A 25,050-nucleotide genomic window follows, 5' to 3' on the forward strand; every position below is an offset into this window, starting at 1 on the left:
GCCTCATCAAAATTGAAGAAGAGAGTGACTTCCTACAAAGAGTAATGTGGACAGACGAGGCTCGGTTTTGCCGGAATGGCACCGTAAATGTTCACAACGCCCATTATTGGTCACAACAGAACTTACACTGGCTGCGACAACACAAGCACCAAGTTCGCTGGAGTGTGAATGTGTGGTGTGGCATACTAGGAGACAGGATTATTGGACCCTACTTTTTTGAGGGCAACCTCGACAGCAAAAAGTACACCCAAGAAATTCTTAGTATTGTCGTCGACAACTTTGCCTACGATCTTTCCTTAAATGACTTGCGAAAGGTATGGTTCCAGCATGACGGAGCTCCACCGCATTTCTCCACCTCTGCAAAAAGATGGTTAGACCGCCATTTTTCAGGACAGTGGATTGGGCGCGGAGGAGCGATGTTTTGGCCACCAAGATCCCCTGACCTTTCTCCGCTCGACTTTTTTCTTTGGGGCTACGTGAAAGATCAAGTGTTCGCAACGGAGCCAATTGACATCAACGATATGAAGAACAGGATAACATCTGCCTGTGCGAGCATCCGACCAGAAGTACTGCGCAGAGTTACCCAGTCAGTGCGAGAGCGGTTTATGTTTTGCATTGCTGTCGAAGGGAAGCACTTCGAACATTATTTAAAGCACTGATACATTAATAGGTTTCCATAAAGACCCGGCAGTGGTGGGTGAGAACAACGACTTTTAAATAGTGCTACACCAATATTAGCTGGCCACTTCGATGACGCGAATGGTTGATCGACAAAAAACTACGACGTAATTTTGTCTCGGGCTGTCAGCTGGACTCATTAGCGCTGGAACAACTACTGTAAATAGCTCATGTAAATAGTTTATTGCTCATCCGCCTCTTCATTCTTGTCCCAATGCACAGCAAAGAATTCATTAGCGTAGGCAATACCTTTGTTGATTTCAATAAAGATTTCAATGATGAGAATTGAACACTGAATTTATTTTGCCTATCCCAAGTTAGCGATGTGACCGCTCATCTAGATACCATCACGCATGCGCAAAGCCTCCTCCTTCTCCCCCACACCGCCTTCAGCGCTGGATCCCTTATCTCGGTATTGCAGTTGCTACCATCAAGAGATGCCGATCGGTTCCGTGTTTTGATAGCGGTTCGAAGAACTGCAGCTTGCGATTACGCAAGCGGTGTCAGTTATCACATTTGCCTATGCCTCCACCCCGTCGTCAAACTAAACTTCGTACCCAGCAGGTACGTCACGAAAGGGAGGAGCTTTGCGCCGGCTGCCACCGCCTTGCATGCGAAATCACGCAAACAGCAATTAAATTTCGCAATTCGATATCTCGAATTACAGATGCGCTAGAAAAATTCTGCCAAATGAAACTGTGTAGAAACACCATTGCGCCCAACTTTTCAATATAAACATGTCTGTTTACTGCAGTCACTAAAAAGTTAATTATGCAATTTTAGTTAATTAAGCCACCGACATCAATATTTATCACGTCATTCTGTGTCCCCCTGGGCGCGTAGCCTTACAGCAGAGGTGGTCTTCACGTACAACTAAGCATCTAATTTTAAAAAAACCTGTCGACTTAACTTTGATCACCCTGTATATATATATATATATATAAATATAAATATATATATATATATATATATATATATATATATATATATATATATATATATATATATATATATATATATATATATATATATATATATATATATATAAGGTTAGTAGAGCCAGAGACTAACGAGAAATACGTAGAAAAAACGTCAGTAAACTTATTTCTATTTTCTACGTCTTTCGCGTGTGTCTCTGTCTCTACTAACCTTGTTTTTTCGCGCTTTGTGTGAGTTTTTATCTTTCCAGATTATATATATATATATATATATATATATATACTGATATTACCCTGTGTAAGAAAAGGGTGATACGTAAGAGCACCCTGTACGGGCAGAAGGTTTATTGCAAGTGTAGCACGCTGTTTGTGCAGCATAAGGAGTTTCCTCTAATACGCCTATCCACACAAATAAAAAATAATAATTATATGAATATTCGAGATGCCAAGAGCCGGTGCGTAGTCCAAACCTTGCCGGAGCAGTTTTTTTGTCGTCTTTAAGTAAGGGGTGTGGAGCACAATTGTAAAGGAAGACAGATGTCTGAATAGTTTGAATCACAGGCGATTGCTTTGGAAGACTTCACAAGTTGCGTATGTGTTTACTGAAATGTTAAAAAAAATATCAGAGACTTTTGACGCGCGCGTAAGAGACAGTGGATATAAAATATGTAAAAGAAATGAAACCAAAGAAGAAAGAACGGGTGAAGTTGGCTTGTATTCTACCCCCTAGTTATACGCTTGCTTAACGAGAAAAAATTTTAATGCCGCTCCAACACGCTTATGGAGTGGGAGGACAAGCCTTATGTCTGCATTTACGGCAAAATATCTCTCTGCTTTAGCGGTTCCCTCCCACCGAGCCCCTAGACATTCACCCACTTTGGCTGTGAAATACCAGCAGAAAGGACCTGGGTAAAATAAAATAATACCAAAATAATTGCTACATTAGAACTGATATTCTGACCAACATTGTATGCCTCCGCATGACGCACCGCATCAGCAACAACATAATAATATAAAAAGCAATATTTTGACGTTGAGTTATCATTAACGCGGCCTTTCAGGCGACATTCCTGCCATTACTTGTACTGCTACTTTCACAAGCACTATCACTAATCATCTTTCACCTTAGGACAAACTATTGTTTTCTGCTCAGTTTTTATGTACCCACCCCGTATTTAATACCCCGCAATTGGTCTTTAGGGGAATAAAATGAAATGAAATGAAATGAAAAATATTTGTCAAGCTAATATTACATCAAATCATGATCCTCTCCAGGGCGACCGCGGAGAAGTGCTCCGCGGTGCAATACTACGTCAGGAGAGTTCGACCCCGTGCAGTGTGACGACACCAAGCACTGGTGCGTGGATACATACACCGGCGAGAAGAAGGGCATTGAGATGGATGGTGGCTGCCGCACTGACCTCACTGCTGCACCCTGCGCACGTCAAGGGTCTCATGAAGGGCATGTGTCGGCACACGGACACGCAAGCCATCAAGGAACATCCACTCGCCACTCTCGTCGTCACCCCGACCGCGCCGTCAGATCGAGTGGATCGCGACACCACGACGATAACCCTGGGTCAATTCATTAACTCGCATGTAACTACATTCAACCTTTCTATGTGATTCAGTATGCCCAGAGAAGAACGCTGGCCGTGAGAGTAAATCTCTACGGCTCATGATCTTTCTTCTGATGTTGGCAATAAATTCACAAAAGGAAAATTGTGGTGCCCAAAGGTTGCGTGTCCGATGCGCTACAATGAATGAAGGAGTGCCAATTGTTGGAAGAAAATAAGTTTTGTTGTGCATATATTCCTGGCTATTAAAGATAGACCCTGTTTCTAAAGGATCTCATTGACTAGCAGTAGTAAATACTTCAAAACATCATATCCCCTTATTACAATTGTAAGAATAGCAGATTGCGGTTTCAGATTACCTGTTGGCCGGATTCAATTTTGAAATGTCGAATACTCTTTGCGCGCCATGCACGCCAAGAACCAACGAAAACACAAGCACATTCGAACCAAACAACACAATACATGTGACGAGCACTTTGATGTCCTCCCGCCAAAAAATGTGAGGCAGTTATTGAACTTGATTACCATGCCCTGATGATCTCGCCAACTACACCCATCTTTCAGCCAAAAAGACCCAGTCTCCTTCTCATAATCACCGAATGGTAGTGTACACTCTAATTTACGAGGAACCACACGATGGGTGATCAGGGAGCCCATCATTCGATCTCTGCTCGTCGTCAACACTAAGCGCTGCAAAAACTAACGACGAATGTTACCGCCGCAGGCAGTAATTTACTGCGATAAATTGATCTACAGCTACCGATCGAGCGATCATCGCAATCTCTGAAATTTAGATGTCTTCCCCGTTGTTTATTACAGATGGGAAAAGTTAACAGCACTGTGACTTCAAAGCGTACCCTTATTAGGAATATCTTCATTTGCGACACACAGGAGGCATGGTTGGTACTTTATTTAAATTATGAGATGTAAAATACAGTGATCATGTGATGATTTAAATGGAGTGCCATAAAGCTCTAAGCACTTTCAGGCGAGGTTCCACTTCTACAGGCAGCAATCGTAACAGTAAAGATGTTCTTCCTGCAGGATTTCATAAAATCAGCCGTGGTAACGCAGGCGCTGTGATATGGTGCGAATATAGATAAGCGAGGGTGAGAACACACACCATGCATATGTGAAACAAGCTAAACAAATTGTTGAACAAGTGGTTTATATAACAGGGCAAAAATAAGCTAATAAGGATGGTGGCAAAGTTTATATTTTTCAACTTATTGAAAAAAGAAATTTATTTCTTTATTTATTCAAAGTACCCCTAAACGCCCTCACGCAGGAGGGTATTACATAGGGGGTAGTCAGTGCAGCAGAAACAAACATATGAACAAAATATATACACTGGGAAAAATAGAACATAAAAAGGACAACGCATGCGCGAACACAAAAATGATATATGTAATGTTAGCTCGAAATAACGCGTAAAAAATTAACTCTGTAGAAGCAACAACAAACAAAACTTTTTAGAAAAAGAACAATCTGTCAGAAATTATACAATAAATAAGCGATAGTTTTGTTTTCAATTCACAACTTCAGTGAGTATTAGTTGATTAAAATTAACAGCATCAATGACGGTGGCTATGTGTGATGGCAATGCGTTCCAGTCAATGATTGTACGCGGAACGAATGACCGAGAATAGTGCAATGTATGACATAGTAAACGCTTCACTTTGAAAGGATGGTCGTGTCTGGGAAGAATGGAAGCTGGTGAAGAAAAGAAATCATTATGAAGCAATGGGTGGTGATAACGTTTGTGAAAAAGTGATAACCTTGCAGCTGTGCGTCGTTGCGACAAGTCGAGCAGTTCTGCACGAATTTTCAATTCAGTGACACTGGAATGACGGGAGTAGTCTGAAAAGATGAAGCGCACTGCGCGGTTTTGAAGTGATTCGATGTTGTTGATTATGTAAGCTTGGTAAGGGTCCCAAATTGCTGATGCATATTCTATTTTAACCCGTATAAGTGTGATGTAAGCGAGTTTACGTAGGTGCGATGGGGCATGCTTCAAGTTATGTTTTAAAAGACCTAGTGAGCGGTTAGCCGATGCAAGTATGACGCCAATGTGATGATTCCAGGATAAGTCCGAACTAAGGTAAACACCAAGGTACTTGTAATTACTAGTAAGTTCAACTGGAGTATTATTTAATAAGTACGAGGTTGAAATGCGAGATGCGCGTTTAGTAAAGGGCATAAGCTTTGTTTTAGAATTATTAAGGCACATTAACCATTCAGAACACCAAGAGCTTATACCATGTAGGTCATCCTGGAGGGCCTGCTCATCTTCTTTGCACAAAATTTGGCGATAAATCACGCAATCGTCCGCGAAAAGCCTGATTTGGGATGAAACCGTGTTAGGCAAATCATTAATGAAAATTAAAAAAAGCAGGGTCCCAGCACGCTGCCCTGAGGAACACCTGAGTACACTTCCGCAAAAGAGGAGAAACTGTTATTAACGGATTTGAACTGAAGTCTTCTTGAAAGGAAATCTTTAATCCATGCGAGTACAAGCGGGTGAATGTTAAGCTGTGTTAATTTGATTAGCAACCTGTGATGAGGGACCCGGTCAAAGGCTTTGGAAAAATCAAGAAAAATTGCGTCAGTTTGTATGCCAGCGTCAATGGAAGAATGTAAATCGTGAATAAACCCGGCAAGTTGAGTGTTGAGTTGAAATATTTGGCATAGTCGTCTCACCACGTCAATATTAAAGTGATATTTGCATAAGTCTTTGAATAAGAAGTACGCAGGTGATTGATTTTAGCGGTGAGAAAAAAATTGCCGCCACTCGCAATAGTGGTTTCAAGCCTCTAGAAACAGCAGAGGTGGTGGTTGACCAAGCTCTGCCCCAAACTTGCAGCGGATATCAGGAGAGGGAGAGATCAGCCGAACCGCAGGAGTGTAAGGCTGTTTTCGAGCGGACTGTGTAATAAAGACCTTTTATGTATGTACCGTGATTTATTAGGTACCAATAGTCGTCATCGCTTTGGTCATTGTCTTCCTACGGAAAAGCCGCATAGAGCAGATCTTCTTGATGCGCGCCATCGCCTTAGAAGGCCTCCGCTTCCTGGTCAGCTGGCTCTGTTGCCATGTAAGGTGTGTAATTTCCAGGGATTACTTGACAGATTCATTGTAATCGTTTTCCTCGCGGCGGCACCATGGTGGACCAGTCGCTACACAGCGACGACAACGAAGGTGGCAGCTCCCTATGTGGCGCGAGCCCACACGCAATCCTGGACGACGACGGACGACGCCGCGAAGCACGCGCTAAGATCAGTTCGGGGTTCTGGTTGTCCACCGAACGGATTTGTGTCGTACTAAAAAGATCTGCCGTTAAAAATACAGGGTGAAAAATATCTCCCCCTCGAAATAATAAAAGTGCTCCCACAGCCCCCTCGTGGCACGTTTCCACTTTCTAAAGTAACAAAAGGTTCAAGCCGAGAGTGCTAACAGTGGAATACGAGAAAATGAATTGCGGCAAACTGTAATCGATAGGCTGACCTTGAGAAGTTCTTTAAATTCGAGCCCAGCGATTAGGGAATGGCTGGCAGCTTTACTATTGAAATCAGCAATCTCGACCTTAGGTCAGTGAAGCTAGGCTAATATTTTTTCTTTGTTCTTTTGAAGGGGGCAAAGTGACATCACCCACAGTGCAAAACTCGGGGAATCAATACATTGTTAGCCGGCCTATTCTGACAGTAACGAGGTAACAGTAACCATAGAGCACAGTCTAAATGGCGCGGTGAGTGGGCGCTATTACCAAGCGTTACCGCGCTCCGGAGCTGCAAATCCCGGAAGCCACGCCGGCGGGACCATTCTGTCGACTTTGTCGTCTGCTTTAGCGAACGTTGTTTAGGGCCTGTTTTGGCGCACCTTCGCGTCCATTGCACTCTTTCTTCGCACGGCTGGATTAACTTGTTTTACAGGACCTGCCGCGTGATGTCAGTTCCAGGGCTCTGATTTCCGACCACGTCCACAGCGTGGATTCGAGCTATTTTTTTTACAGAAAAGCTGTAAATGGCTAGGATCCAGCAGATTGTCTCCGGTCCGAGAGCGATGTAGACAGGAATCGCTTGCGAGCGTAGCGCCACGTTGCGGAGCCCACTCAAATCTCAGGAATCATACCCCTGGGGCATGGAAAAATCATACAAAATCAAAAAGGTCCCAGGGCCTTCATGGAGAATGCGCCGTAATTCCCATACCTGCGCTATAATAAATTTCTACCCACGATTCCTTTGTGTTTTGTAGCGTAAGCTACACTGGCCGAAGTTGGGCAGTTTCGCGTGTTCCGTGAAGGGCCGTTCTGCGCAAGCGCGAGGGGCATTGGATTTGATTTGATTCGGTTGGCTGGCTCGGCTTGGCTTGGATTTGGATTGGATTGGATTTAAATGGATTGTGTTGGATTGTGTTGCGTCATAGCCGCGGCAGACGCACTGGCGCCGGCGCGTGCCCAGGTGTGCGCCTCAGTTGCGCAGTAGCCAAGTCTGACGCTGCGTCGGAGTCACTTGGCTCGTGAAGAGCTGTGCTGAGCATGCGCGAGGAGCAATGACTGGACAGGACTGGACTTTTAGTTAGTAACCAAGAACAATGCTCAATCGCAAATTACAAACAAACGTGTTTTGCTTAGTACACCCCTTTGACTACGGCCCAGTCAAACCTCACGTTGAGGCTCGGCACCGCAGCTTTGCTGGCCATCCCTCTTCACGCGGTGGAAGGGCTCTGAATTTTTTTCTTAACGATTGTAAATTCAAGCGGTGTGGTTGCTCCCCAATAACATTTGGCGGGAAAGAAAAGAGGCTCTCTGTGATTTTCGCGTTTGTCAGTAAAGTTCACGAATTGCCAGGGGCGGTGTGGCGCTTGAAAACGTTACTAACATACTCGAGCATGAGATCACTTTTTTCGACTTGCAGTAGGAAAAAAATATCGGCCACGTTCGCCAGTGAGGTGCGAAGAAAGAGAAAACGGCGGAGCTGGAAGTTTCAACTGGCTTTGATTTGAATATCCTTATGTCTGACCATCTTGTTGGTAGATCGGACACTAATGCCCCCTAAAGCGCACACCGTCACGGTCAACTCGGAGACCCTCTTCAGGTCTGAGATTACGTTATCACTAGGCGCAGCCCATCCCGTCGTGCGCCTCCATACATAAACTTGACATCACCCAAATTCCAAAGCAAACGCCTGCTCCACAAAAACAAGGAAAATGCTGCCCGTCCTGAAGGCGATGATAGCGTGTTAAGGGCGCTCTGTCCTGTTCGATCACGGGAAGCATTTTTTTTTCTTGAGGCGGGAACTCTCCTCACCAGGTCGTCTGCTCCTGTCCTCCTCGCCACTTCCCCTCACACTTCGTAGCATAGCATTTTCCACCTCTCCCCTTAGCTGGGCCGAGTGTTCAGTGATTCCCGGCAACTATTGTAGTCAAGCTTAAAAAACTCCGCTGTTAATTTTATTGCCACAATTGCTCAGCCGGTATTGCGAATTGTGGATACGTCAAGCTGCTCCCGACACTACAACTCAAAACGCCATGCAAAAATTTCTGTCCTTAAGCTTTAATCATGAAAGTTCGTGCCACAAATAGCGGTTTAAATTACTGTTGTAGTTTGATTACGCGATGTTATTTCAGAATTCGCTGGGGATAATTTTTGTGCTTCAGATATCAACGGTCTTCTATTGTCGATATTATCAACAAAGGAACGAACATAGCATGGCCATGGATGAATGACAAGGTGATGTTAAAAGATGCAGATTGGCAAGTTCTCATTTTCCACCAGCTGTATCTCCGCGTTATCTATTGTCAGAGTTAAGCAAAATTCAAAACAAGGCGAATTCAAGGTGACACTCGCAGGGCCGGAGATGGAGCCTTTAATTCTTGAAAAAGGGTCTTTCTAGTAGCCGTCTTCGGTATCGTAATAGCACATCTTGCCTGAGACGCAAAACCGGAGCGGGGATGCCTGGAAGCGAAGCCCGTGGACACCTTCCGGAAGAAATAAAAGAGAAGCAGTGCCGCCCGACCTGTTTCCTGCGCCCTTGCCGCCATACGATTGCGCACTGCCACGCGTCGGTCTTTTCCTAGAAACACGATCTCGCCCCCTTCCCCTCGTCTTGGAGAGCGTGGGGCTCCCGGTTGCGTCGAACGAAAGGTGCGGTCGATCGTAGTCTCTTCCTGTTCGTCTGTGCATGGAGGCAGCGATTTCTCTACCGTTGTACTAGATATCGCTTTGTCAGTATCAACAAAGTTTGAGGAATATAAAACGTAAGTACTGCACGTTACTTTGTTCTATGTTACACAAGTTTGTGATGGGATCACTTCATGTCAAATATTATATAAAAAAAAATTTTAGGTGCTCGTTCACATTGAATGGATAGCACATCAGGCCCAGTGAAATCCGTAGCAATAGGGTTAAAAATCAAACAAAACAAAGTGGTTTTATGTGAATGTCAGCATGTTCATTAAGGGAAAGATTAAATGACGCGTTGGAAATCCTGAGTCTTGAACCAAAAGAGAACCATTTGAAGAATATATACTGAAATTGTTTAGAGTATGTTAAGGATACCCAACCTTTATAACAACGTCAGGTATGAAGCCTTCACTAGCGGACAATTGCAGAAACTTTACCCAACGTGATTTGTTCAGCAAAAACGATTTTTTTTAATCAAGCCGAGCGAGCGCAAGAAAATTCATTTGAACAAACCTTCTCACCTTTTATCATTCGTGAAGACACAGGGGTGAAGAGGAGTAGGAGTAGTGGAAGGGTACGGAACTCAGGCAAGTGGCAGGAGCTACAAAACCAATCTTATTTCGTCGGCTATTGCAGCGAAGCGAGCGAATGTGGGTCCTTTTCTTTCATTCAAAGGCCAGTTTGCATTCGCTCTCGGTCCTTAATATGACATTATTTATTTGTTTATTTATTTATTTATTTATTTATTTATTTATTTATTTATTTATTTATTTATTTATTTATTTATTTATTTATTTATTTATTTATTTAAACTGAGAAACAGTGGTAAGTAAAATTAACAAAACTAACTCCACATTTCCCCTGAATATGCAACACAAGGGAAATTTTTACAAAAAAAGAGGTTATCACTGCAGATAACTCTGTGAGACGGAGGGGGTTCCTACCGCGGGATGCCGCCTGGTTTCTGCGGTTTTCCTTCGGAGCAGTTCCTTCATATGCAATCGAGAGTGCGTTTGTAACAACGATAAAAATACTTCAAAGAGCATCAGCAGTTACTGAACATTGCTTCAGTCAAATAATTCGAAACTTCCGCCAATGAAGAATATCGGTTTTGCGAACACACCATCAACAAATGTGCCTTGCTGAAAATATGGGCACTCTAGATTATATGATGGTCTTACCGAATCCGCTGAGGTAGCTTCACGTACATCCTGTCTTTTAAAATAAGTATTGAGGCTGCACAAACAGTTTTTTTAAATCAAATCAGTTTATTTGCGTCACAGTGATGACGTATAAAACACTACCTATTTTAAAATACCCGGTCCTGTGTGAACAAATAAAATAGCATGATCCTAGAAGAATTGCGAACTTTCTGAAAAATAAAAATTCGCTCGCACTTCCCCGAGGGGGAGAGTGTGTAAGTGCGAATGCACGGTTGCATTCGCACTTAAAAGAAAGATGCATTTATTCACAGACACCTATTTGTGTTATCGTTGTACTTGATTGCTAGAAGGATCGCTTTGTGGTCCGTGAAATGGACCGTCAAAGGGTCTTGGAGGACGGTGCGGACTTGGCCGTTTCTCGCAAAGGCCAGGTCGATGAAACCGCCGTTGATGGTGGTGGGCGAGTCGAGGGGTACGCACGACATGGATTGCGTGGCGTGCATGTAGTCGACCAACCACTCTCCGTCCTTGCGGACGTCGACGTTGAAGTCGGCGACCAAGACAACGGGATCCGAGGGTTTGGAACGCGCGCAGACGCTCTCCATGGCCGCGTCCACGTACTGGAGGACATAGTTATCTCAGCTTTGAAATTTCGTGTCAGTACTACTTTAAGCGGGTGCATTAGCCCTTCTCACGCCCGATTCCTGGTCAATCCCTCACGTGGGTATGTGCCATGAGGAGGCGCCCAACACCAGCAGTCACTGAGCGGAGAGAGGAGGGGGAGAGTAGCGCGCGCCCATCTCCCCCCGTTGCTAGGGAAGACGAGGAGGAAGACGAGGAGCGCGCGCACCCGCAGCTGTTGCTATGCGGACTACGGCGGCGGACGATTCAGGCTCGCTTAAGAAGTGCATTCGCACTTAATAATTAATGAATTAACAAAGTGTTTCAAGGCGGGTAGTGGTTCTGGCAAACAACAACTATCTCAGGCGGTTTGCGTTATTCATGTGGCAGCGGCCTTACTGTCACGAGAAAAAGAAAGAAGAAGAAAGAACAATGAAAGTTTATTTCATTCTTTGCATACAATACAATTTTACCATCTGGGCCCTTAGCCTATCTGGCTAGTACCCGGGCCCATGCAGTAAAGGCTTCATGAAATTGTACACGGGTCAAACATTTCAGTGGGAAATCACATTACACACATCAAGAGCAGACAACACTAAAGAACTGCCGCTTGGCTACAATGGTAATGCATACTTTCCATCACGAAAAACCTCTTTTACACATCTCGTAAAATTGGCGTTAGTTTTAATATCTAAAGGCAGAAGATTCCAGATCACAGCTCACAGATCACAGATCACAGATCACAGAGGACAATAAGTAGCGATACCAGAGCGACACACGATATTTGCACTGTAACATAACAATTGATAGTTATCGCGATAAAACGAGGATAACTGATATCAAAGCGAAAGCATACTGCGGATCACTGGGCAGACACGTCTCCCCGCTGAACACGAGTGGAAATAGTGTAGCTAATATTCTTGGCTGCTGTTTGTTAGATACTCAGAACTTTAAATAGGAGGAGGCTCAACCTTGTTTGGAAATACAGAAAGGAAAGGAATGCATGCTATACAGCAATAACCGCGCACGCGCAGCGCATAGTTAATGAGGAGAGAACGACAGCGGCAACTATAGAGGAAAGAATGCAGTAGCGGTAGCTCTTGCTTCTATGTACTAGTGCACACTTCGTCATCTTCCGCTCCTTTCGCCGAGCGAGCGAGCTGGGCCACATAGCGCTCGAGCGTGGCCAAATGCCCTGCGGCGTAGACCTTGACACTTGCGTGTGTGCAGCTTTTGCTTCGCGCCGTAGCAGACACTAGCCAAGCAAGGCGCTTTGCGCGGTCTAGGGCGCCTAGAAGCGTTCCGTGCAACCATAGTTAAAAAAATACACAAAAAGCGCGAGCAGACAGACGACAAGGAAAGTGCACACAGAGATAGAGCGCTGGCTAGAGCACACGTATACTGCCGAATGCGCTTTTTTGTCTTGCACCGGTGGCCCCAAACGAAAGAGAACACGTGTGAGGCTACAAAATTGTGTCTTGAAAGGACATGCAGCAGTTTTTTTTTTCAAATACGACAATGCCGGGGCCTAAAAAGAGTAAAAACAAAACAAAAACTAAACGCAACTCCGTTGTGGTGCAAGCATAACGATACGTGGGTGCTAGACGAAACTAAATGCCAATAAAGTATTTGAAAGTGCCGAGAATTCGCATATACAATACACGAAAAATTCAGCGGAAAAACTGACTCCTGCAACTGCCCCTGCTTTTTATTTGTCAGACTTCCTTGCCGAGTACAATTGTGCCGATTTCGTATATTGCAACTGAGGAGATATTTGCCGGCTTTACAGTATACAACAAACTATTTCAATAGTGCGAGCCGGCCATTTTTATAAAAATTCTTTCCGCCAACGACGTTAGCATTGCTAGCTAGGTGAAGAGATTCTCCGTCACAAAATTATTAACACATGAACATCCAACTCATCACAACGATGAAACGCCTGAAGAAGAAAAAAATGTATTTTTGTGACTGAATCGAATAGAAGTACCCCTTTTACCGAAAAGGCGAAATATTCTGGGCAGTATTCGTAACAGCAGGAGTGCAAGCAAAGATATCAAGATTGCTCTTCTATCATCTATAAGAATTGAGCCATTCATGTAATTGTTATTTACTTCGGTTTACCAGTAAATGTTCCAAACCGCGTCGAACTGCCCGTTAGGAAGAAACACTGTTTTCGCTGGTGGAGGGTAAAAAGAGCAGAATTTAAAGTAAAGTTTTTAAATCAGAAGCCCCCTTCCCGTGAAGACAGCAACGATGGTTGAAACGCCATGTTTCTTGCGTTGGAAAATCAAATGCCGAAATACTAAACATGATGTCGCTGCAATCAAAGACAGAGCGCCCAAGAAAAAAAGTGAAAATCGCCTTCATTCCAAAGTCCAAGAGTCCACGATCAAACTGCAATTGGTCTGCAAAGGCCAATTTCACATGGCAGCAAACAAATCTCTCACGAGAAGACTGACCGCCCTCCCTCACCAACGTCGTTGTACGGCCATGGTCGTCTTTCAAAATCCAAACTGCCCACTGTGACAGCCTAAGTCCACTTCAAATCAGCCGAAGCCCGACGCCAAGGCTCGCGATCAAACTCATAGGAACTTCCGCGTGACCCGACTCGAATATGATGAAGGTACATTGGGATAGACGTTGGATTTATTGTGTGAGGCACGCAAGTTCTCAATCCGAACACATGAAGCGTTTGTCTTTTGTTTTATCATCATCATAACCATCATCACGATCATCAGTGTGTGCCCCAATTTGAAAAGATTGCTTTCTTGCAGTGCCTTATTGGTTCGCTACCGCTATGACTGACATAAAAAAAGTTTTGCTTTAATAATCTTGGGCGAGAAAGATTGGGTGTCTTCATTATTCTGTACATCAGGGCATTTTCAGATGAAATGAAAATTCGCGAATTAAAAATGCTCCTTTTAGTTTTCGTCCGAATTTCGGCTCAACAAGATCTAACTGTTCCTGTTATTGCGCTAACTCTTTTTTTGTTATTTTATTTCAGAGGAAACCTACTAAAGGAAGCATCACCATGACTAGTCTTCCTGTTTGTGTTTTTGGGGTGAGTTCATTTGCTTGTTGCCTACGAATGATCGCCGCTTTATTTTACAGTATTAAATATATGCATAGAGCTGCAACTTAAATGTTAAACCCACTCCTTCAAAACCTTGTTTGAAGGACTCATCAGACGCTATATGGGAAGTGCGTTCTCAAGTTCTTAAAAGCTATAACCCATTTCGTTGAATGGATTTGACACAACTTTATGCTGACAAAGTAAATGCGATGTTTTATCTTTGGCAGAATAGAGTAATAAAATAAAACATTGACGCAACAGATTTTTCGTGAGACCATGCAGTCACAAACAAAACGAGTCTTTGTGCCGCGCTTACTACAAACTTTTTGTTTCAGATTTTCGTACTTGCAGGCTTTGTGTTTAGCGGTAAGTGGTCTCTTCCCCTTATGGTTTTCGAAAAGACGATTACATAAACCTGGTGATATCGCACCCATTTGAGTGGTAAAGAATTATATTCAAAATTTAAGCAAGCACATTGCAGTATTGTTTTCACACATTAGTACGGGATTTATACAGACCTGCCTCAAAAAACTAAGACGTAATGAAGTAATACTCTAATGCCTGCGTTAATAGTCTTAAGAAAGGTGTAAAATATCAAAGATGACGCTTCCAATTTCCGCCAACCCGTGAACAAATAAATGATTGCGAAAAAATTGCTCCAATAGTTGTGTGTATTGTTAGTCAAATGAACATAGATGCATTCTCTTTCTGAAAGGTAATTTTCCGTATAAGTGCGGCACCGGGAAACGCGGGTTCCTTATCTTGACTACGTTTGTCTTTACAATCTAGGATAACGTTAAAGGCTTCGTACAGATCTAAGTAAGAAGAAGGAATACTGTGGAATTCAAAGCCTGAATGCCGCATGTATGCAATCTGTCAAAGCGCTGCTGTTTTAAATTTTGCACCTGGAACGAAGCTGCAACTACTCATTTATTCGGTGGGTTTCATTGAGGGGGAAGTTTTGGTATTTTTATTACTAATAAACAATTTACAAAAAAAAAAGCGGTTATGCCAATAAGCAAAATACGGTGGGGCTTAGCAAATATTATGGTCTTCAGAAATACAGCGATGGGATATGTAAAATCAATTCACTGCAGTACGATGTAACGTGCATAAACCATACAAAGCGCAGGACACGTGTCGAGGTATTTTAGCCGATGCTTCTGCTATGTTTTACCGAATAAAAAGAATTCGAAGGTGCCATTTTTCTGTACAAACTTTCCTGCCCATTTTCTGAAATCGGCATTTAAGACGCACCAGTTACTGCTAAAGGCTGCATTTATGAAAGTTTTGGAACGTTTAATTCACTTCAATTTACTACTTTATTTATCTTTCATAGACAATGAAAGAACGGAGCAATAACAAAAAGCTACTGCGGTGAGAAGCTTGACGAGGTGACGGGTCCCTCAGAACGACAGAAACTTTCAGTCGGTAGGACGTAACAGTAATTGGGAGCAAAAGGGGTGCGTAATTACAGAATAAAGTAACAAAAAGTTTGAGATAGCGTCTAGGTTTAGGTCTGAAGAGGGACTGCTCAATCGCGTTATGTCGACTTCGAGGGAGTGTTTCCGAATTAGGTTGCAGCATTTGGCCCTGAAGCTTTCCAAGCACTGAATTCTAGTGGAGAGCGACACTATGCGCAACAGTTTTTGGGAACCCAAAAGAGACACGAAAGAGGCCGTGAACGCTTGGCTGGCTTACGATTTGTCCGTGAAATGTGGCTGCGGGGCGTTGGTCACTGAGAAACCAGGCGAAAGGGTCAGTGTTTCAAAGTTTTTATTCTCCACTTGCGTGACAGATCTTAACGCTTTAGTTTTTTGCTAAGGTTCTTCGCTCTTTTATGCCAGATGGTGGTTTCTCTAATGTTTTCAAAAGCATTACAAACATCCAATAGGAGGATGTTTTCGGTTACCATGAAAGTGGCAAGGTTGATGGCTGCCTGATATGCTGTGCTGATGATGAGGTTGATTTGTTTCTACAGTGTTAGTAAGATTGTCACAAGGCAGGCTGTAGTATACACGGCCTTTGGTCAGCGGTTGTATCAGTATTTCCGCTTGTTTGTCTTTCATTACTGTTCTTCCTGTGGTTAGGCGTTTTAAAATTAGGACCCATTAATTAACGCGTGCATTTTCCGTCTGTACACTGTACATGGACAGGGGGTTTCGTGTGCCGGCGTCAGTGGAGGTTAGTGCTGGCGGCTGTACTGGGAGTGGAACGGACGTCACTGCGCTAGCGCGGTGCCTGCCGAATTTCCCCACTTTAGTCTCTGCCTTAATTTCGTTGTCCTCGATCGTATCCACAGTCCAGTTGCGACGGCGCAGGCGTGCCATTGCATGTATTCGTCAGAATCGTAGCTTCCGTTTCGAAATAGGGACGTACTTCCCGGAATGCTTGATGAGCACGCATGATACCGGACGGCTAGCAGCCAGGCGAAAACTAAAAGATGACCCTAATAGCGCTACCGCTTTGGTACCTTTTTGTTTGTCAAACCTTTAAATTTGGAAGGCTGAGGTGTCCTGAACACGCATTCAAAACCAGTGTGTCATTGCTGGGCTACGTTTCCTGGTCGCGGCCAACCACGAATCAGGTTTTAAATCATCACATCGATTGAATTTAAATGAAAGGGTATAAAACGTGCGTGTTTAGCGACGCATTTTCACTGGCTTTTAGGCGCTCCTAAAAAATGTCGGCAGCAGCAAGACCCCGAATAGAGCTTTCAAATTTCAAAAACGTACAAGGTACTTTTTTCCTCGCAATCTCATAAGATGCATGGGCCATTTCCGGGATGGTGGCAGTAGCGAGCGGCGGCCGGGGCTGCGGGTGCACCAATAATGGCGTTATGTAAGAGAACCTAAGGCGGAGCTGATGGCTTCGTCTTTCGAAGGTCGCCCTGAAATAGCAAACATTTGATTGGTGGATTGTAGGGTTTAACGCGCCGACGCAACGCAGGCGATGAGGCGTGCCGTGGTGGAGGGCTCCGGATTAATTTTGACCACCTGGGGATCTTTATCGTGCGCCGAAATCTTGTGCATGCCGGCGTTTTTGCTTGTTGCCTCCATCAGAAAAGCGGCCGCCGAGGGCCGGGAATCGAACCCGCGAACTCGTGCTCAGCAGCGCAACGCCTTAGCCACAACAGCAAACATTTCTACGCCTTACATGAACATCAAAGGGTCATGCAGAGAAAACAAAACTTTGTTTATTCGAAATAGTTCATGTTTTATAGTGCCCCCCAGCGCTTGTCCGGCAGCAAACTATGCCGTATTCACAGAGAAGCTAATCAACTTATGTTAAAATTTTGATTTTCGCGCCAAATCGTGTTTTTTTGATGTCTACCATGAAGCAATGAGGGCAGTCATTCACAACGTTTAGTGCATTATTAGGCTCTGCAGCCTTGCTTCACGTTAGTATTCCCAGATGGCGCTACCATAGTCATCCGTGGACAGTTCTGCGCAGCTGATTTTCTTTTCCCTAGTTGCATCTCGCTTGTTTTTGTTCTGAAAGAAACTACTCGTTTCCTGAAACGTAGGGTATGCTCGCCAAACATCGTCACAGAAGACAACGTAACTTACGCTTGTGGGCCACTGTCGTGTACGACGAGTCCAAACCGGTGGGCTGATACGCAGCTAAAACATGCATAGTGAGCCCATTACCAACAGCATTGCCCATCGGATTTTGCAAGTCTACGTGTATTTTCGAAACTTTCATTGTTTACCCCACTATTCTTACCGCTGTAAAAGGAATATGCATTACATTTATTCCCAAATAGGTCGTCGGTTTCCTTATAAGCCCTGTATAATTTCCGTTTGCTTTTCTGGGCTTTATCCAATCGCAGGGCTGGCCATATGACGTCATATGTTCTGTTGCGGGAAACGAGATACTGGGTATCATGACAATTCCGTTTTTTCCCAATTATATAGCTTATTTGAGCGAAGTTTTCGTTAAAACTGGCGTCAGTATGATCCCAACGAAGCAGTCTTTCAACTGAACCGAACTCATGTTTTGTCTACATGGCCCCTTTATAATAAAGGGACATGTCATCAAACAAGCATTCTATCCGTTCCATTGTGAATTTCATCACATTCTAAAATTCAACTATAACACAGACATTTTGCTTGCACGAGTTCTTATTTAGTGACAGTGATTAGCAATCATGTCATTATTTGGTAATCCGGGCCACGTGTAACATGTTTTTTTTCACCTCTCCACATCACACAGCATCATGCCACTTCACTTCAAATTGTTTCCGCAAAGCGGAAACTCGTCGAGGTGGTGTAACAGCAATATGAGACGGACGAGCCTTACCACTTGTAAAAGCTCCGCAATTTCTGAAATAGTATAAAGGGGTGAAAGCCACATATTTCCAACCAAGTTGGTGGTTCAGTTAGCCCATCGTTGATAAAATCCTTAAACGGTCTATGCTGGTTCAAAAATTCAGCGTGAGAAATAGGAGGAGGCTGTCATCGGCTTTTGGTAGGCAGAACGGTAGAGTGTTAAAAAAAGAAAGAACTACATCGGAAATCCAGAGAAAAAACGTACTTAAAATGGGGGAATGTTTATTTAAGAAGGTCATAGGAAATAAGTTTTTTTATTCAGAATCAATTCGTCTCCTGCCAACAAAAATCTGAGAGAGTTTTTGAATGAATCCTTAAAAAAGTCGATACGAAACCTTTTTCAGAAGACGGAAATGCGACGTGCGTAGTAGCCACCTATCAGTATACAGTTAAACCTGGATATAACGAGGTTGACAAAAATTTGTAATTTTTTGTTACATGCAGGTTTAGAGTTAAGGGTCGCGTGAAGACAGCAGAAACGATACCAAAGAGCTAGATATCATCGATGGTCAACTCGCCCTTGAAGAATTCATGTCACAGTTAAAAACTGCATGGTTTCTGCCTTCTGCTTCTCGCGAGCTTTGTCACCATACAGTGACCCCAAAAAGCAAGGTCACTTCCCAAACGTAACTCATGTGTCACTTTGGCGTTTCGTGAATTGGGGTCTTTAACGCGTTTCAGGAATCAAACTTCTGGTCCAAGCACAGCTTTTCGCAATCTTCATGGTCTTTTCCGCAGTCGAAACTTGTTAGAGCGTGCTAGCTGCGTTACTGTACGGGGTGGCGACGGTCTTCTTTCTCGGGCGTCGATACAGAATTTAAAATGGCGAGCTATTCTTGGAAATACAAAACTCGTTTTCAGGTGGCAGAAATCGCCACCTACTATCCCACAACACATAGTATAGTGGATACGCGCGACTACACGCTGACAGGCAGGCCTAGCACCTAACTCACACCGCACTCGCCCGTGAAAACGCACGAGTTTGCGGTGCAAACGAAATGTGGTAAAAAGTTGCATTTCTCCAACCTAACTACCCAACGGGCGGTTACAGCGAGGGGTGCTGTGGTCCCCGCTACGCCGGGCAGCCCGCCTGCGTAAGGGGCCTATAACGGCCCAATAAAATGGTTATCCTCATCCAGCTGATTTTTCATAAAAACGTGCAAGAATCAATGGCTTATAAGCTTAGCGAATCCGTTACATCAAGGTGAAAAGTCGCAATGCTTTCGTTACATAGACGTCGCAGACACATGAGTTACAATGGGGCTTGTAATAAGGAATTGAAAAGCTTTGTCAAATCAAGGAATTCGTTGCATACTGGTTCGGTATAGCTAGGTTTAACTGTATATTTGCATGAATAGGCAAAATGAGGTCATGATGTTTATCTTTGTCATGTGAATCGTGGGCACAATACACCGCGGTGTTGATCAATCATGTGTGCCAGCGAGGACAAGAAAGCAGGAGAAGTACGGTAACAACGTACGCTGAGAAGTACGGCAACTAGCTCACCTAAACACAAAACTTATCTTTCAAGGTGACCCTATATCTCGGCCTGTGCCGTATTAGGGACTCGTTGGAAAGTTAACAGGAAACTAAAACCACGCAAGCAAAATGCAAAAAACCAATAAAGCTTTCACACGAGGGAGGCGGAATAATAATTAACCAATACCAAGGCTACTAACGACAAAGTCGTTAATGCGGTAGGCATAATATAGGAAAGAGAATTGTAAAGTCCTCTCTGTAACTACGCAGACAAAGAAACCGCAAAAATTCAAACAGCAAAAATTAAGGCAATAATTTCGTGCAACCTCAGACAGCGCCGCTGAAATTTGGCCGTCCAGGTAGCTGAAATGCCTTTTGTAAAGCGCGACTGAATGTGTGTTCCCGCAGTATTCGCCATAGTTGTCATTGGTCCGCGCTTAGAATGTTTCACGTGAGCGTGTCACGATTTTGCTGTGGTATATTAGTTCTTTGTAGTGGAGCGAGTAGCTGCAGCTTTTGATCTGCACAGTGATGTCACTCCCGGGCATTTTTAGGGCGATGCCTTCAATGCATCACTTATGGCGTCCGCCGCAAGGAAAAATCACTACAGGCAACCCAACGTTATGCAATGCGTTTCGCAAAATGCTGATGATGATGATAAGCGACGGCACATTGCGCGTGCAGAAAAAAACGGCTCCCCGTGTTCGGAATTAAATATGGGTACCTCGCGTTTTGAATGCGTTATCCACGCAATGGCGCCATTCTGACAAAGTTGAAGCAGTTGCAAAAAAAAAAAATAGTGTTCTTCCACTCGGTGAAAAAAGACGACCTGCGAAACTCGACGCAGCTGACGGCGTGCACGAGACAAAACACGTTTGTAGTTTGCGATTGAGCATACTTCCCAGCCAATCAGCGTGATGCAACTTTGAAGAGCTCGAGCTTTATTTTTGCGAACAAATGTGTAGATGTCCTTTTTTATTTCGCGTAGTAGGCATCTCACTGTCTCTGCAACACACAAACACGCTCGACCATGGTGGACCGTTGACAAGTGAAATTTAGCCATGGGTCTTGCGGGTTTAAATCTCCCTCCACCACAACGAGCATGACACCCTGCTGTGCGGACACGCCCCCTCCTTCCAATTCCAACATGTGCACACATAAACCGGCGAACGGAAATGCGCGCTTGCTTAACGGTAAATACAAAATGTCGCTTTGAAAGCATTTTGCACGGAACGCTCGGAAGGAATTCGCCGCTGATTGGCAAGGTGACATCGACGAGCGGCTGTCCATGGTTTTTACGCCACTCGTGCTTCTCTTGATGCCCTGCAATCTCCTTATTGCGGCGCTACCGCCATTATTAGCCGATTGCGAGACTTTTTGAAGAGGCATGGGTGGTGGCGAAGGGAATAGCAGTTGTGAAAGAGGGGTTAACATTGGCGAGCGGGAGCGCCGCAGAAGCGCAAAATGTGGCGGCTTCGCCGGAATGAAAAATTCGGGGGCTAGACATACACTTCTTCGCACTAAACATTGAATCAAAAAAAGCATTTACAAAAGCCCACTTTATTCCTGCATTTATTGCAATCAATTCCATGCGTACGTTGTATTCATAAAAAATTCAAGGTCGATTTTTTTTGCAAGGAAAGTTCACGCTTTTGAGTTTCGAGCTTTGAAAGCGTTGCTTGAGAGATCATTTTAGTTAGATCAAAGGTACTTTGAAATTTTTCGAACTCACAAGTAGCATGAATGCTTTTTAACGTGTCCACTAGGGCATGCTTTGTTTTTGTAGCCATTGCATTGCTCTCTGCGGAAAATTCATATTTGTGTCAAAAGTTCTGTTTAATTTTCAGTAATTTTTGGGTCACACGGGCAGTTATCCCGTGAAAATGGATAATAGTTTTATGTGGCTTGCAACTCCTTACGGAAAGCAGAATATCCTTCTGTAGCCAGACATAACCACAAGAAAGCGGTCTCTTATCATTGTGCCCGACAGCCTCCGTTCGCCTGACCGACTGCCAGCAGCGTCGTGAAAGAGAGCAGCGGGTGACGCAAAACACCACTTCAGGCCTCCTAGTTCCCGAGTGTGACGCGAACGGCGAGTACCTCTCCAGGCAATGCTTCGGGCAGGCTATTCGAGGGCCTCCATTCTGCGCCTGCTACGACCGAGAGTTTGGGCAGATCAAGGGGCCATCCAGGCACCTCGTAGCTTGTGACTGCATTCGTAACCTCTTCGAGTGGGAGCGAAGCCGTGGTAAGTATTGGTCAATTTTGTTCTATTACGGGAACATTGATGTGTAATTACGAAGGAAGCATATTATTACAAAACACGAAGAAACCCCCAGAGAAATGTCCCATCGGAAATATAAATCTGAGTGTTTCAAGAGCTCTCTAATTGATCATATTCATTTCGGAGAGAAAGTGCATACGGCTGATTTCTTTATATTCGGTACACTGAGGAGCAACTGCCGAGGCAAAGCAGAGGTAACCAAATCAGCTCACACGGCTGAGGTGAATGATACGAAACCACGGGGAACACGATTAAGAAATGAGGTATGTTTAAATGGGCATCTTTTATGGTTCAAGGATATTTGTAAGTAGACTAACTTATTTCAGTTGAGCCAAGGTTTCAGATATAACAACTATTAGAGATGATAGGAAACACCCAACTCATTTGCATTTCTACCACCCACACGTCACCACAAATTTTGGTATTGATAAAATAATTTAACATCCTCTTTTACATGTAGTCCATGTAGGGGAATCCCGAAGTACCACTCTCGACCGAATATTTCGATCAAGGGATACTTTGTTTTTACTGCTCTCAGGTAACGTATCCATCTTATAGAATGTTTGTAAAAACATTTCGTATTGTTGGAATTATTGTTTTTTGTTGGGAGGATTGTTTGGTATCAGTTGGGATTGTTGTTATCATGTACAGCTTTTAAGTACCAAACGCCTTCTTTTATGGGCAATTACAGAGATTGTGTAGTAATGTACCTGTTTTGGCTTGCGTTAACAACAAACGTAAGTTAAGCCTTGACCTTCCCTTCACAACTTCTATCCCCATAATTTACGTGCGTCGGCTGTGTTAAACGCTCAGGAATTACGCCAGCTGTCCCATTCTGTAAGGCGTCCAAGAACTGGCCTTCGTCACATCAAGGTGACTTCTTGGAATAGACGTTTGCAGAAGATTTGCTTATTACCCGAACGAGTATGTGCCTAGAACAAAACTTGACTTGCTTAGTTTGTGGCGAGAAGAGAGCAGCAATGATACAGGAAGCGGGATTCTGGCGTGCTTACAAACCAGCAATAAGAAGCGCGCTTCAAAAAAGCCCAGGGAGCAGTTCTTGCAGCTTACGAAAATAGCCTCTGTATCACCGGTATTCCTCATGATGAATAGGAGTTTTTTCGCTGCACTAAAGAGCACAAACAGGCAGAACACCCCCCGCATGTCTCCTGATAAAAGCCGGCGCACGCTGGTCGGAGAGAAAGGGGGAAGAAGGAATTCAACGGACGCAGCCGTTTTCAGAACGAGGGCCGAACTTAGCGCCGCTAAAACAAGTTTGTTCCAGATTTTTCAGATACCGCGGACACCAAATCTCGCGCAATGACGGTCGGCACGGCAGCCACCCTTCTACTTTTCAGAATTTTCTCCATGTGCGGAATGAGCTGCTTCAGCGCCACACACAAGACTTCCCCGCAGTGCCCCAAACTTCTCCCACGCCCTCAGGGCAACTGCGAATTAAATCACGATGTATTGTAACACAGCCTAAGTTGAACGCACAGGAAGCTTGTTTAACATGCAACACTTGACACGAAAAAAAATCGAACTTACTCAAAGAAGAGGTGAAAAAAGAAAATTCATGAACACGGAGGATGCTCATAAACTCGTTATCGTTACCAGGCAGGGTAACTGACGCTGCGGCGATAAACAACAATTGTTGATGTCTATTGTTTCAGCCGTTACGAATGAACTTACTCCCGAAAATTTTATAACTACTCCCGCTTTGAAACACTTGTGTTAATTGGGTAACAATAAAGAAATGACAAACCTGTATATGAACTTTCGCATTTTTAATGTTCGCATGATTTGCCTCTTACATGGACTTTGAAGACAATTTATGCGTTTTTTCGACGCTTCCTAAAGCAAAGTGTAGTGTTTTTTTCCGCATTAGTCTGAATAACACATCTCAAATAACAAACCAGGCATTTTCAAAAGAAAAGATATTTGGCACATCTTTGTTGTCTTTTTCATTTACATCGAAAGATTGAAGACTCTCCACCGCATTCAAAATTCTTGGTACTTTAGTGATGATTTTAATTGTTTTGCGCCCACATCTATTTACACTTTTTATGCATTCCCGATACGAATATAATGCGCATTTTTTTTCCCACCAGGGCAAGCACGGGGCACCGCTCCACGATGCAACACAACGTCGGGAGAGTTCTACCCTGTTCAGTGCAGCGACACCAAACACTGGTGCGTGGATGTGAAAACCGGCGAGAAGAAGGGCACCGAGATGAATGGCGGCTGCTCAACTGATATTGATAAGGTTAAGTGCGCTAAGTGAAGGATCTGCTCGTGTACAGTAGTCCGAACCCCAGAAACGAAGCCGCAAAGGACCGCCTTCTCACCGCTGGGCATCTCGGAAGGCAGACACATTCTTTCGCCAGAACGGAAGCTTTCACACGAGTTGATTAGATCACGATGACAATCCTTATGCGGCCGGAATTGAGTCGCGAGTCGCAAGCAGTGCAATAATAAATTTGAATAAATTCTTGAATAAACACTGCATGCCCCTGGGTACGATTTTTGTGTTATGCACGCCATTACGAAAACAATAGAACAGTTGCGGTTTATAAGGCCTTCCCTTCTCCCATAACGAACGATGAGACTACAATTTTTAACCTTCAAAGATTGCTTCATACTGCGCATAAAATTAATCTTTTGACCAAAAGGAGTAAGCTTAAGCAACCTTGATTTAAATCCGCAGAAACGGTGCAACTGCAAG

The 25,050-nt window shown here is 43.9% G+C and overlaps 2 protein-coding genes across 2 annotated transcripts in view; both read left to right on the forward strand.

Annotated features, from left to right (window-relative positions):
* Positions 1-3,452, forward strand: part of LOC144148851 (U20-hexatoxin-Hi1a-like) — a 29,737-nt gene extending 26,285 nt beyond the window's left edge. The window contains exon 5 of the mRNA XM_077680373.1: positions 2,892-3,452. Coding sequence (XP_077536499.1) covers positions 2,892-3,208 — 317 coding nt within the window. The 3' untranslated portion in view covers positions 3,209-3,452. The remainder of the gene's footprint in view (positions 1-2,891) is intronic.
* A 5,854-nt stretch (positions 3,453-9,306) lies between these two features.
* Positions 9,307-24,829, forward strand: LOC144150260 (U20-hexatoxin-Hi1a-like). Its single transcript, XM_077682121.1, has 5 exons — positions 9,307-9,448; positions 14,163-14,219; positions 14,567-14,597; positions 22,032-22,289; positions 24,437-24,829. Exons 2-5 carry the CDS (start codon positions 14,190-14,192, stop codon positions 24,607-24,609), a joined length of 492 nt encoding a protein of 163 aa, XP_077538247.1. The 5' UTR covers positions 9,307-9,448; positions 14,163-14,189; the 3' UTR covers positions 24,610-24,829.
* The last annotated feature ends 221 nt before the right edge of the window (positions 24,830-25,050 follow it).

This window comes from Haemaphysalis longicornis, unplaced genomic scaffold, assembly GCF_048455015.1.
Source record: "Haemaphysalis longicornis isolate Haplotype H1 unplaced genomic scaffold, Haemaphysalis longicornis Haplotype H1 scaffold_8, whole genome shotgun sequence".
NCBI classification, from domain to species: domain Eukaryota; kingdom Metazoa; phylum Arthropoda; class Arachnida; order Ixodida; family Ixodidae; genus Haemaphysalis; species Haemaphysalis longicornis.